General features: G+C 46.3%; 1 protein-coding gene across 1 annotated transcript in view; it reads right to left on the bottom strand.

Annotated features, from left to right (window-relative positions):
• Positions 1–13,380, bottom strand: part of POLR1E (polymerase (RNA) I polypeptide E, 53kDa) — a 14,081-nt gene extending 701 nt beyond the window's left edge. Inside the window, exons 1-10 of the mRNA XM_009321280.1 lie at positions 13,366–13,380; positions 12,646–12,722; positions 9,809–9,894; positions 8,988–9,043; positions 8,449–8,593; positions 6,548–6,655; positions 5,971–6,067; positions 5,073–5,206; positions 3,796–3,877; positions 2,030–2,161 (exon numbers count right to left, since the gene is read on the bottom strand). Coding sequence (XP_009319555.1) covers positions 2,030–2,161; positions 3,796–3,877; positions 5,073–5,206; positions 5,971–6,067; positions 6,548–6,655; positions 8,449–8,593; positions 8,988–9,043; positions 9,809–9,894; positions 12,646–12,722; positions 13,366–13,380 — 932 coding nt within the window. The remainder of the gene's footprint in view (positions 1–2,029; positions 2,162–3,795; positions 3,878–5,072; positions 5,207–5,970; positions 6,068–6,547; positions 6,656–8,448; positions 8,594–8,987; positions 9,044–9,808; positions 9,895–12,645; positions 12,723–13,365) is intronic.
• Positions 13,381–13,389: the final 9 nt, after the last annotated feature.

The following is a 13,389-nucleotide window of genomic DNA, read 5'->3' as shown; positions in this document are numbered from 1 at the left end:
AGGAGAACAGGCATGATTTGTGTTCAGCTGCTGCTGCTGGCAGCCCATGTTTGCTTCCCAGTGCACTCATCTCCCGTGCGTGGTACAATGAATGGAATCTAGTACAGCAACAGCATCTCCTCTTAGCCACTAAAATTCAGCATCCTTAGCTGTAAGAAGAAGGGCTTGTTTGAGACGTGCCTTCTTGCCCAAGCTCTTCACCCTACACAAGCCAGAACACAGCTGGAGGCTTGTCAAACAGAGAGAACAAAGTACATCCAAAGGGAAGCTAGCAGGGAAATAGGTGTCCTGGCCTCAGCTGGGGTCCTGAGAACACAGAAGTCCCTGAATCCTCCCAGCTGACTCTTGTTATCTTTGAAATACAAATGGATTCAGTTGGGAATCTGAAATTTGAGAGAAAAATAATTTGGGAGAAGAGAGGGGGAGAAGAGAGGGGGAGAAGAGAGGGGGAGAAGAGAGGGGGAGAAGAGAGGGGGAGAAGAGAGGGGGAGAAGAGAGGGGGAGAAGAGAGGGGGAGAAGAGGATGGAACAGCAAACACTGCTGTTAAACCCACTATGACCCATCAAAGAATAAAAAAATAACTGGGGGCAAAATCAGAAGTCACTGCATCAAGGCTGACTAGGGAGCTTGCAAAACCAAGAGGTCACTAAAGGCTCTGGTAACTTCCAGTTATTACCGGACCTTAACATTATATCCCTCAGCCAGAAACCCCAGGATAGTCCACAACATTTTTCTCAGTTGCAGTGAAGGGTTTGTGTCCTTCTGCAGTTCCCACCCAGCCGCATGACCCCTAAGCAATCTTGTTAAGAAAGACCAATGTGACTGAGTTCGGAAACACATGTCCTTGGCATCACCATCACCCACAGAACAGGACAAGGTGGCAGAGGGATACTAATGAGCATGGCTGGACAGTCACTAACGGATCCACCTAATCCCTTCCCAGACAGCATTAACAAGCTGCCTGCTGGGCTGATGTCTGCTTGCTGGGACACTTCCCAGCAAACACAGTGGACTGGCTTATCGGAACTGCTCAATTCCTGATTTATTCTGCAGGGGCCAAAACAGTACAGTGCAAACAGCTCCCAGAGCCAGAGGAGCTGGCAGCAGGCTCCGGCTGACACCTGCTGGGAAAAGCAGGTCTTGCAGCTAACAGCAGGTGCATGACACTTACATATTCTTCCATTGAAAATTAAAATCTAGAGAACAACTGCCCGCAAAAGCTAACACAGCAAGGGTTGTTTGCCCTGAAGCTTATTCTGCAAGCTGTTTTCTACCCATTCACCTTCACTAACTGTGATTTGGTGAATCCTTATTTCAAATACTATGGGGCCAGCAGTTCTGCCTACAACCTCTTTGCATGATGCTTTGCTGAAAAGTCCCCAAGTCCATCAGTATTTCAGAAACAAAAACCATCTCCTCAGTGCCAAGCCCAGAGTGGGTAAATTTCAGGGGCCTGGGATTCCTCCATGTAAACACCAACTACATGCTCACAGTGTGACTGTGAGAAAAAAAATCCCTGTTTCTAGTTTTCCTGTCACATTCAGCTGCAAACCTGCACTTACACCCAGACTGGTACCTAACAGGGACTGGAGGTCTGCAGGAAGAAGAGGCACAGAGGACAGGTAGGTGAAGAGTGATGTGATTTGTCAGGCAAGAAACGGGGCTGGGTGGCAGTGGATAGGTCTTGTCCCGGAATCTGCCCCAGCTGCCCATTTTGGTGCTGCCTGCCTTAGATTCCTTCCCTGCAGAATAGCTGAAGAGCCTCTTGATGCCCCTGAGGACCTCTTTGTGACAAGTGCCCTTTCAAAGTTTGAGACATAGAACCACACTCCTTTACGAGCATCAGGGCTTCAAAATAAAGCTTCAGCAGAGTCATAAAAGAGAGAGTCCAATTAAAACAAGAGGGACTCGCTAGCAGGTATCACTGTACTACCCAGGTGCCAGAGAGGCTAGAGCTCTCTCCCCAGAGGCTCTTTATAGGAGGATCACAGCATATCTCAGCAGGTATGAACAAGCATGACGACCCACCTGCTTTCTTGGAGCTTCATGTCATTCTGCAGGACGGTGAGGTCTGTTTGGAAGTTGTTAATGTGCAGAGCCAATGCAATGACGTATGCTGTGATTTTAGCCTTCATTGACACAGAGATTAAATTCTGGACACTGTACAGCAAGAGGGAGAACACGAGATGTGGCGTGTCAGTGACCCAAAACACAACCCCCATGAGGAGCAGACAGAACTGGAGCCCCAGTTAAACATGACTAATTTCTCCTAGACACCAAAAAAGAGCAAAAGCAACGGAGACCTCTGATCACAGGGGCCTAACAGACTTCTTTATCATCCTCACATGCCCCTGTTTCTGTTCAGAAGTGCAGGACCCTGGGGTTGTTTATCACTATGCAAACTTGACAAAATCATCAACTAAAGGCACTTCAGTCTCTTTGGCAGGCTGGTCCCTTGCAAAAGCAAACCAAAGGGAAGCTGTTCTGAGGGCATTCAGTGTGTAACTACTAATGGCACCTCAAATACACAATCCACACAAAGCAGATCCCTGGCTGGCAATCTTATGGGAGCATTTGACTGCTCATCACTGGTTTGAGCCTTCAGACAAAAGCTGGCCCATTTGGACTCAAATTCTCTGCTCATGTCAGGTTAAGAGCGGCAGTGCAGCTGTACAATAGCTGAGCATCAGCATTGTGCCCCTTTTAGGCAGAGAGGCTGTTGGCTCCCTGAGTGTGGCAAAGGCAATGTGGCAAGAGTGAGGATACTGTTCCCTCTTACCTGCATTTTGGTGCTTCCACTCAACAGGATTGCTGAAAACTTTATCCAGACTTATAACTGCTTAGTTGTAAGTGGCATCCTTCTTAAGGCTGCAGCCAAGGGCCACCTGGTCAAAGACAGCCTCCAACAGCTGCCCAAGGCCCTCCCTGCAGTGAGACAGCACTCAGCACCACACAAGTGGCTCTAACACTGCTGGAATGTAGGACCTTGCAGTAGCTTCCCAGCCTCTGCTCCAGTCATGGGGTGGTGGATTCTCCTGGCTGACGTCCACGGCAGAACCAGACCCTACCTTACTATACCAGACTTTGTCACTGCTGGCGGGCAATGCCTGGGCAAAGCTTAGGCAGAACTCTTTGGCCTGTATACACATGGGTGCAATGGCATGGGTGTCAGCCCAGCACGACTTAACCAGTGCAAATCTTTACGCGGTTTTGTCTGTGCAGGTTTCAATGGAGAATCCAAGTAAGTCAAGTCAGGTCTAGGTTCATGTAAAAGTGCCCCTGTTACGCTAGTTAAACTAGGTGAGTGTAAAAAAAAAGCACCATTATTTAGCCACTGCACTACCTCTGTCCTGACCCACTCTGGGACGGTGGAAGAGCTGACGCATCCATCTGTCAGCTCCCTTGGTTCACAGTGAAAATGTACATGCAGACAGCTGCACATTTAGCTGCACAGTCGAGAGTCAGCTGCAAAGCAAGCACCCATTCTGCATCCAGAAATGGTCAGGCAGATGGCTGGGCACCCCACTTGGTCACACTAGCTAAATCCATAGGTGCAGGCTTGCTTTTGCACACATGACCCTGCTTCTCCCAGTGACATTTTAGACCTGCACTGTCTAAAATGGACTATCACCAGCCACAACCCAATGTTCTACAGGGCTAGGGTGTGAAGCAAGAGAAGCTACTGCCATCTTCCATTTTGGTAGGAGGTTTCCTGATAATGTGTCCACGGCACTTCAAGCTGAACTCTGCCGTATCTCCGCCTCAAGAACATCAAGGCAAGCGTGATTCCTTACCTGCCATTGTTGTAGGTCAGTGAAGTGAAATTCTTCATGAGTTTCCTGCTAATAATGTGTGGGCATTCAGGACCCATTGGATCTAGGACAGAAAGGGGTTTTGCAGTGGAATGAGAAACACATACTCTTCCTTGTACTGCCCATCACCAGCTATCATAATAGCACATTTATTACCATGACATTTATTGCCTCTTCCCAGGAACATAGAGAACCTAAAAGAAACCTGGGCACTTGATTTCTAGGTTTCATCATTTTTCAGGTCAGAGAGAGGCTCCTAACAGTTTTTATTTTCTTTACAAATGGGATCTCCCACTTCAATACTACACAATCTAAAATGCGTGCATATGTGCCTACACATATATTTCTTTTAATAGATTCCTGCCTTTTAATACATGGTCGTGTCATAAAATATTATTAAAACTGAAACCACACTAACAAATTCCTATTAGCACCAAGACTAGTCATTTCCACATCCTCCTTGACTAAGTCCTACAGAGTGACTCCTGTGTCTCCAGCAATGCAGGAAGGTATTTACAGACAGGCTTGTCATTTCGTCCTCCATCACACCCCTGCCATTGAAAATGCTAACAATGACATTTTCAGCACTGACAAGGAGACTCAGATACACAAGTTCTATGGAAGATGGCAAGTCTTGAAAATCTCAACCAAAATATTTTGTGCAGTGCTTTTGAGAACAGCAGTTCCTGCCATTTTAAAAGAAAGGTCCTGAAGACAAGAGGTATGATCACTGTGATCCACACATTCAGCTAATAAGCAAAGGATGACAAAAACACTCTCAAAAGCACAAAAGGAGATATAAAGGATGTATTGTGTACTGTATGGCTCTTGCACCTGGAATATGGAGGCTGGACGAGGGAGAGAGCTGATAGTTTCCAGCCTCTTGGCTTAGGACTAAAGTGTGAAAATATAAAACATGTTTATAAGTACAGAACTATTGATAAACTAGAAAGAATCTCAAAAATTCCAATCTAAGCTACCCTGCCTCCTACCAAGAGGATCTCATGGTGCCATCCTGACGCATGGCAGTTATGAAGGGACTGAAAAGGATTAGATGTACATCTCCCAGCAGATGCAGATCTAACAACCCTCAACAACACGAAGATCCTCAACCTCAGCATGAAACAGGCTGAAAGCAACTGCTGCAGCTAGCTGTTTGATCACAGCTTTTTCTGGGCAGCTTTAGTTTCCTACTGCAGTAATTACAAACCAAGTCTCAGCAGGTAGCTTAAAAGTGGAGGAGCTGAAAACTCTCTTACGCTTCTTCTTGATCACTTTCAGGTAGCTGAACTTAATAAGGGTGTCCAGGAACCAGAGGCATCGGGCTTTGTGATCTCTGCTCTTCTCATCAGCAGGCAGAAACTTCAGCTCCTCTAAAACAAAGGAGCAATGGCTGAAGGAGAAAGAGGGGGAAGATGAGGCTCAAAGAACCAGGGACCAGTTTACATCATCAGGAGGACAGGACACACCTGTAACTTCAATGCTCAGCTGTTTGAGAAGAGTTCCCTGGACACCTATAAAGGATAGCCCAGAAGGCTATTTTGTGAGCACACTACATTCAGCCAGCCCCTTTCACTGTGCAGCTACTAAGAAGGTCCCTGCACTGCAGAAACTGCAGGCTCTCAACATGGCACACACACACGCTTCTACTCTGGCACAAGCAGGCAGGAAGCACAGGGAGTGAGGTGCTCTTTGTGCTCTTCCTGCTCACTTCAGCCCCCCAGCACAAGGCTTAACAGCTCTAAGTGTACGTCCATGTCAGCTTACCAAGCCACAGCAACGTCCACAGCAAGTCAGTACTTGGCTGGAACAGTGCCCAGCCACGGGCATACCATGCTCAGCACAGCTCTTTGGTCCCCCCTTCCAGGCACCTGCCTTCAGACCCCATTTTGGATTTCTCCACTCTGTTCCTCTGCAATCAGTTCCCCAAAGGGCAGCCATGCTGCTGTGCACACAACTTCCTTGCCTGTAAAACTATACCCCACATTTCCCAAGGTAGGTGTTGCTCAGCTGTACTTTTATCAAATGTCCTCCCTCTGCACTGAAAAGATCAGCCTGGGTATTGTAGAGCCATCAGTAGCCATCCAGCCCCATAGAAAAACTACAGTTTCACAGGGCCCACCTTGACTATTACAATGCTGTTTGCAGCAGCATTACCTTTTATCTTCTGTTTTCTTGGTGATTTCTTCTGGAGTGATGTTAACAAAGACTGCTGCTGGAGCCCGCAATGCTTCATACTCCGCTGGGGACAGAACTGGAAGGATTTTAAAGAAAAGAACAAGCAAGCCTTTGCTCTCCCTTCTGGTCTGAACAGCCCACAGTGAGATAAGCTCTACCTACTCTTGCTTTAGGAGGTGTGGGGCAGGGAAGGAGGGAAGGAAATTATATACAGGCAGGACGTAACAAGACTAGGAAGCTGGCCAATAACAAAGGTCTCTAAAGGACTGTGCCTCAACCACAAGTCACTTCTGCATGGCTGACCTCATTACTATTCCCAGTCAAACTGCTGTCAACAGGGAGGCACAGCATCCAGCTCTTTGTAGGAAAGTGGCAGGATATGGGACTTGCAGGCCCAAAAATCTCAACACAGCATATCCCTGGCTCTCAGTTTTTGGCTCGTGAGGGGAGAAGGCTCAGCTCATTCATGCGCCTGGCAGCACTCACTCCCACATGCCAGACCACTGACATCGAGCCTTACAGGTGTGGGAAACCACTCTGCCACAGAAAAAGATACTGTCCTCAAACTTGTAAACATTTTCTGGTTTGTCAGCATCTTCATTACACGGTGGGAGGAAGATGGAGATGTTCTGTACATCATCTTGGGCCACGTCCTGGATCAAAGCTTTGGAGGGGAGCAGGAAAGAAGAGAGTATTTGGACCATGCAGACAAAAGCATAGAGAACACGACCACAACCCAAATCCTTCCTTTAAACACAAGTCTACTCAATGGTGGTTCTTGGGTCAACACCAGTTTAGTCACAGCTGGAGTTTTAAAGGTTTAAAACTCCAGTTCAGCTTATCTCACTTGGGACAGTAGTAAGGAAAAGGCTACAGCTCTTTCCTATTAATAGTTTCATTACTGCCACATGTAGGTGCTTACTGTACAAAAAGCATTCCAGTAGGCACAGAAAGTCCAAGAGCTTCCGATATGCCTGCTATGTATTGAGCATGCTGGGTTTTAGACTGGTGTCATCACTTCTACCAAGAACTTTCTGCTCCTTAAAATTTAGAAAAGCCACTCCAGATTAGAGAAAAATCTAGGAAAGAAGTGCACCAAGACAAACTGGTTGCTGCTGCTGCACCCCTTGCCTGCAGGGTGGGCAGAATATGGTTTTGGCACCCTGGGTTCCATTGAACATCCATTTGGCACAAAGCAGCTCTGAGAGCACAGTCAATATCCAACCTGGAACACAAGGGATGAGAGCTGACAGGTTCTATAGTCAACAGACATCTCTCCTATTCACAGTCAGTAAAACTCAGAATCCCCGAAGTGCTAGTGGAAAGGAGCTCTAGAGGTCTTCTGTCCAACCTCCTGCTCAGAATAGGACTGTCTACAGCACTAGATCAGGGCAGCCCTGGCTTTGTCCAGCCAAAACTTGGAAACTCCCAAGGATGGTGACTCCACACCTCTCTGTGACCTGTTCCATGGCTGCAGCACCCTCCAAGGCAAGAAGGTTCCCCCAGTCTCCCACGTGGACCTCCCAAGGTCCAGGGACCACTGCAATTTGTGCTGTTGACCCTTGTTCGCACTGCTGAGAAGGGTTTGGCTCTGACTGCCCTTCAGGTACCCGTGGGATGCTATTAGATCCTCCCTGGCCTCCTCTTTGCCAGACTAACCAAGCCCAGCTCCCTCTGCCTCTCCTTGTAAACTGTGTACTCCAAGCCCCTACCCATTCTTGTTGCCCTGCCATGACTCCTCTGTCATTTCTCCACCTCCTTCTTGATCAGGGCAGGGGTGCAGTGGGGTGGCACAGGCTGGACAACATAATACAGATGCAGCCTCACTAGCACTCAGTAGTGGGGTTATCAACTCTCCTTGAAACATCACCTCAGTGTGATGCTTTGGAAAGTGAACTTTCCTGCAGTAGTGACAATAACTAAGGCCACGGCAGACTCCTCTTTGCTGCAGGCTCCTCCATAGCAGAAGCCTAAGTCCATCAGTCTGCCTCGTAACAGCACTGGGGATGGCACCTGATGGGGCTGTGACCTGGTTTAGGGCACGTACCATTTTACATAGACACGCCACTGTGAAGCCAGGGTACAGTTCACCTTAATGAACATTCAGTGTCTCAGTTCAGACCAGGTGAATGTACTGCCTTTATACCAGTAAACTGATATCCAGGGACTCCCAGAAGAGCTCCCAACAATGGGCAGGGACAGACACTGATGCCACAGGGACCTTCCCTCATTCAGGCAACTCCCACACTAAGTCTAGCAAGATCAGAAGGAAGCAGCTCCTTTTCCACCAGAAAGACCCGCGAGTTCCTCCACGTGTGCTCTTCTCAGCTGTTAGACCAGCTGCTTCCTTGGTCACTCGAAGAAAACCCCTTTTTTCTTCCTACCATACTTGGCAAGGAACAGACAGAAAAAGGCATTTCTGATTGCCTTCGTTAAACCCCAAGATAATATTCTTACCTGTTACTCCCTTTGCATCTATAACGTTTGCTGCTGCTTTTGTCACAGCAGTATTCAGAATATCATTGCCCACTGCATTCAATCGCCGAGAGTTCAGAGCTCGCTTCTGCTTGCTGGTACCAAAGGCCTCAATGCACAAATCCATCTGCGCAAGAGAGAAGCAAATTAAAACACACTGTTGAACTGAAGACACTTTGCATCTAAGAGGAAAATTCAGCTAACCACCATTTGTTCCACATTTACATTCTCTAAGAAAACTTCAAACATTTCACTGGGCACAACCCAACCATCTGACAAGCACTGATCTGCAAGGGGGCAGGAAGTAACTGGGGTTGTAATCAAGTCTGAAATAATTATGAAAATACTGCCAAGTTAGGCACTAGTAGTGTGCTGTCTCGTAGACCTCCAAGGCACAGAGAGTGCTGAACCTGCACAGGTTTACCTTGCAGTAAACGAAACATCACAGTCTCAGACAAGTATCATCTGCCACTGTTACCTGGATAATCACAGTAGAATACGATATGGGGTTTCAACTTTACCTTCTCCCTGTAGGATTTATTCTGATAATCCTTCGTGTCATCAGGTATTAAGTTATCTATAAAAGAACAAAAGTTAGTATGCTTGGCTTGCAGCAGCCAGGACAGCATACATATTCAGTATTCCTTTAGCTCTAATCCATTACTGAAAGACTTGGCACAACACTTCAAGATCTCTCCCATAGGACTTTGTCAATTAAGGAACATACTTAATATAAAAGTACGTACCTAGAACAAAAAAGGAAAAGCAGGCCAATTTTTGCTATAAAGCCTACAAGCGTAATGCATGGATTGCAGGGGAATCCTGCTGCACAGGGGAAAAATAAGCTCCCAAAAGACTGTATTCTTTGGGTTATCCTCCTGGATTCAGCAACAAAAAGCAGTTCTGCTGAAGAAAAGCTCTTTTGCTTTTCAGTGATCCAGCCCCTTGACCTGACAATTTCCAGGCTTCCCTCAGCAGAGCATACCTAGACAAGGCTGCACTTATTCTGAACAGTGACAACTTTGTTACTGACTCCAGCACTCCAGAGGGTCCACAGGGTGGACCCTCTCACCTGTAACGCTCTCTGCTTAACCTCCACCCTAAATTTCACATTGTTTCCTCCTCTCTCTGTTTTTCACATCATGCAGTCCCTTAGAAGGGGAGTGTAATGAATCCTCCTTCCTCCATGCTGATGGAATAAGGCAGAAATAAGGAAGAAAGAGCAGCCAGGGAGACAACAGAGAGCACTGCTGTCGGCAACCAAGCAGTCAATAGTTGAATGCATACATAGGTCTAGCATGCTGTGACTCTGGTGCTGGGGTTAAACACAGTATCTTCCTACCTGACAGCAAGGGCTGCATGTTGAATATTTCAGCATTATAGACTTCCATTTGCCCAGAGTCCTTGTCTAACACACCGACAAAATACCTGGGAAGAACAGGGGCAAGTGATCAGCGAGAGACAGTCCACTGGAAGTAATGTTTTAAAATACATGGTGCAGAGCCATGTGTATTCCCTGTCACCTGCCAATTCTTTTGCCTTGCAAATACAAGTTTTCCAAGCACATTCAGAATGTCACAATAAAACAAGTTACCTCCAAGGCATGCACTATATAGATATATCTATCTATAAAAAAATACAGACTTGCTGCTCTAAGTAAATGCGGAAGTCTTAAGACAACTAAATTAGCTCCAAAATGCACAAAGTCTACGTGCCAAAGTGCTAGCTGCTATTCTCTTTTGTCTTTTTTGATGTGTCAGGACCCGTGGTTTCTCAGTGCTTCTATGCAGTTTCCTGTGTTTTTAAAACTTGGGTTCCCTGTGGCCAGTTCTCTGCTTAGTACAAGCCACTTTAAGTCCTCAGAGCTTCTCAGAAATGTGGTTTTGCTGTCTCTAAAATAGGATAATTTCTCTTAGGTAAATTCTTTTTCATCCCACATTTCAGAGGGGCAAGCCCAAATGGTTTGTGCTGCTGAGACCCACCAGGAACAGGCTGTATGTCACCCTTGGCTGAAGCTGATCAGGGTATCAGCTGCACCAGTTTCTTATCCAGCCAGAAGAGTTCATTCCATGTGATCCCTTCTGACTGGTGCCTGAACTTGCTCTGCTCCATAACACATCTTCCTAAAACTCAGGACACACTTTCTGAAGACAAAACCCACTTGCACAACAGGCTGCTTGTTGCAGTGGGAGCAATACTCTCTATGCAACTGCTCTCAGAGGAGCTGCCCAAGTACAGTGGGAATCACAGCATCCCATTGGCCAGAAAGGATCTCTGGGCAGTTCCTCCTGTCCCAGGAAGCCCAGAGGTTTGGCTGACTCATTCACTTTCCACTCAGAACAAACTGGGCTGTTTGCTCAAAAGTGGTTTCTGCTCCCTGTTATACCCACATTAACAGTTGTGAGTGCACAGTTTTAGGCTGACAGCTGCCAAGAGCTACGGGAATGGATCCACTGGAGGAAATCCTCATGCATGCAGCTGAAGCAGATGTGGGAGGAAAGGGACAGAAGGACGGGGTGGGAAAACTTGAAAGAAAAGCAAGAAATGACTTAATTGATTCTTGCCTCTATCTCTGGAGATCCTGAGGCATGTGCACACCTAATGCAAAACTAATACTTGAAGCTGAACATATATCAGCAGTTCGCTTGCCTTGTTAGTTTCCATAGCTCAGGATCTCCAGAGGTGCAGGCAAGAACCACTTAAGCCACTAAAACCATCTCTTAATCAGCTATGTGAAGCGTGCAGAGATAAGAGCACTAAATCCGCCTAGAAATAATACTTCATTGATACCTGTATCATACATATTCATTAAATTAAATTTATCTCTCCAAACTCAAGAATAAAAAGCCCCTTGGTGCCTTTTTTCACCTACAGCATCTTAAACTGAGGACTGTTACATCTAAAGGTCCAGCTCTCCTGGTTTCACTTCTCAGAAAGAAGAACAAAGATTAGTATTAGCATGTTTTGACGGACTATTTGCAGAGGTGAAACCAGTTCCTTTTACAGAATTATAGAACAGAATAGAATAGCGTATTTCAGTTGGAAGGGACCTACAATGATCATCTAGTGCAACTGCCTGACCAATTCAGGGCTGACCAAAGTTAAAGCAAATTATTGAGGGCATTGTCCAAGTGACTCTAAAACACTGACAGGCATGGGGCATCAACCACCTCTCCAGGAAGCCTGTTCCAGTGTTTGATCACTCTCTCTATAAAGAAATGCTTCCTAATGTCAAGTCTTATTCAGAACATAGGACCACCAGGGCACTAACATCTGAAAGCACCTCCTCTTCCTAACAGGTTTACACAACTCAGTTTGCTCTTCACTCCCTCACCCCACCTGTACTTTAACTAGTCAAACATGATCAGGTTGGTGCAGCCCAAATAGAGAAGAGACAAGCTATGTAAGCAAACCACACGGGGCAACTCTAGTGGATCTATGGAGCAGAGCACTTGGTACCAAGAGCCTGACATGCACATTACATGCATTTCAGCATTGTGTAGCCTAGTAGGAGCAGTAATATGCATCAAAGGAGAAAACAAACACCTTTGGATATAACAAGGCAAGATTATTTCACATTGGCTCTCCACCCATTTGGTGGTTTTCCTATTAGAGTATGAGAAAGATCTCACATACAGAATACTTCTTAGAAGGCTAGTGGGATCTGCCCCAATGCTACAAAGGTCACATTCTTAAACCAAGACATGTAAAGGCTGGTGATTTCACCAATGCTTCCTTTTACAGCATGTGGCACAGACAGCTTCTTAGTTCACATAGCAGCATTGTGCTGTGGCCCTGAAGTTAAATGGTGATTAATAACCCGGGGGTTTCCTGGGCAGCAGATGATCTTGGTGATTACTTAATCTTAATTTCTTCAGTTTCTTAATAACAAAGCTGTTATTCCTAGGCTTCAGCTACATCAAATCATCTCCTCATCCTTCCCTTCACAAGACCTTTTCAAATACACTCTATTTGTACGTAACATCACAACTTCCAAAGGGACGTAACATGCACAAACAATGCAGCTGCCAGTCTCCTGTCAAAATCCTCAATTCAAATCATGGCCTCAGTGGGAACTTCTGAGCCAGCTTTAAGAAAGGCTACCAGGAACTTTGTATCTGAGCAATTCCTCTGCTTCTACCTCCATGTTCCTGCCCCCATTTTGCCAGCAATCCATACCTGCATAAGGAGTTACATTTCATAACTCCGCTGCCGAAGTTATTCCCCACATATGAAAGCCTTTCAGTTTCTGAGACCTGAAAAACAAAGAAAAATTACTTGAATACAGGGCTGTGAAAAACCTTCTCTGAATCCGCTTTATTTTCTCTGGTGCCACAAATCTGTACATTCCCAGGCATCGGACACTAGTCAAGCGTAGGCAAACTTCACTTTGCCTGTTTTGGGTATGTTTTGCATCAGGTCAAAAATCTTTAAAAGACAGACAACATTTCTTGAAGCTGAAACTACCCATGATATCTAATTCTACTTCAAATTTCACTGGGCCAGAAGTTGAGGAACCATTGCAAAGAAATCATAGGACATGAAACTGACTGGCCTGTAGCTCCCCGGATCTTCCCTTTTTCCCTTTTTAAAAATGGGGGTTATGTTCTCCCTTCTTTTCCAGCCAGTGGGAACTTCACCGGACTGCCATGACTTCTCGGGTGTGATGGATAGTGCCTTAGCAACTTCATCCGCCAGTTCCCTCAGGACCCGCAGATGGATATCATCGGGTCCCATGGACTTGTGCACCTTCAGGTGCCTTAGATGGTCTTGAACCTGATCTTCTCCCACAGTAGGCGGCTCTTCATTCTCCCAGACCCTGCCTTTGCCTTCTGCGGCTTGGGTGGTGTGGCTTGAGCACTTGCCAGTGAAGACCGAGGCAAAAAAGTTGTTGAGTACCTCTGCCCTCTCCATGTACCGGGT

This window comes from Pygoscelis adeliae, unplaced genomic scaffold (assembly GCF_000699105.1).
Source record: "Pygoscelis adeliae isolate BGI_AS28 unplaced genomic scaffold, ASM69910v1 Scaffold433, whole genome shotgun sequence".
Taxonomy (NCBI): Eukaryota; Metazoa; Chordata; class Aves; order Sphenisciformes; family Spheniscidae; genus Pygoscelis; species Pygoscelis adeliae.
Note: the sequence above shows the minus strand (reverse complement) of the source record. Positions and strands in the feature narration are given on the sequence as shown.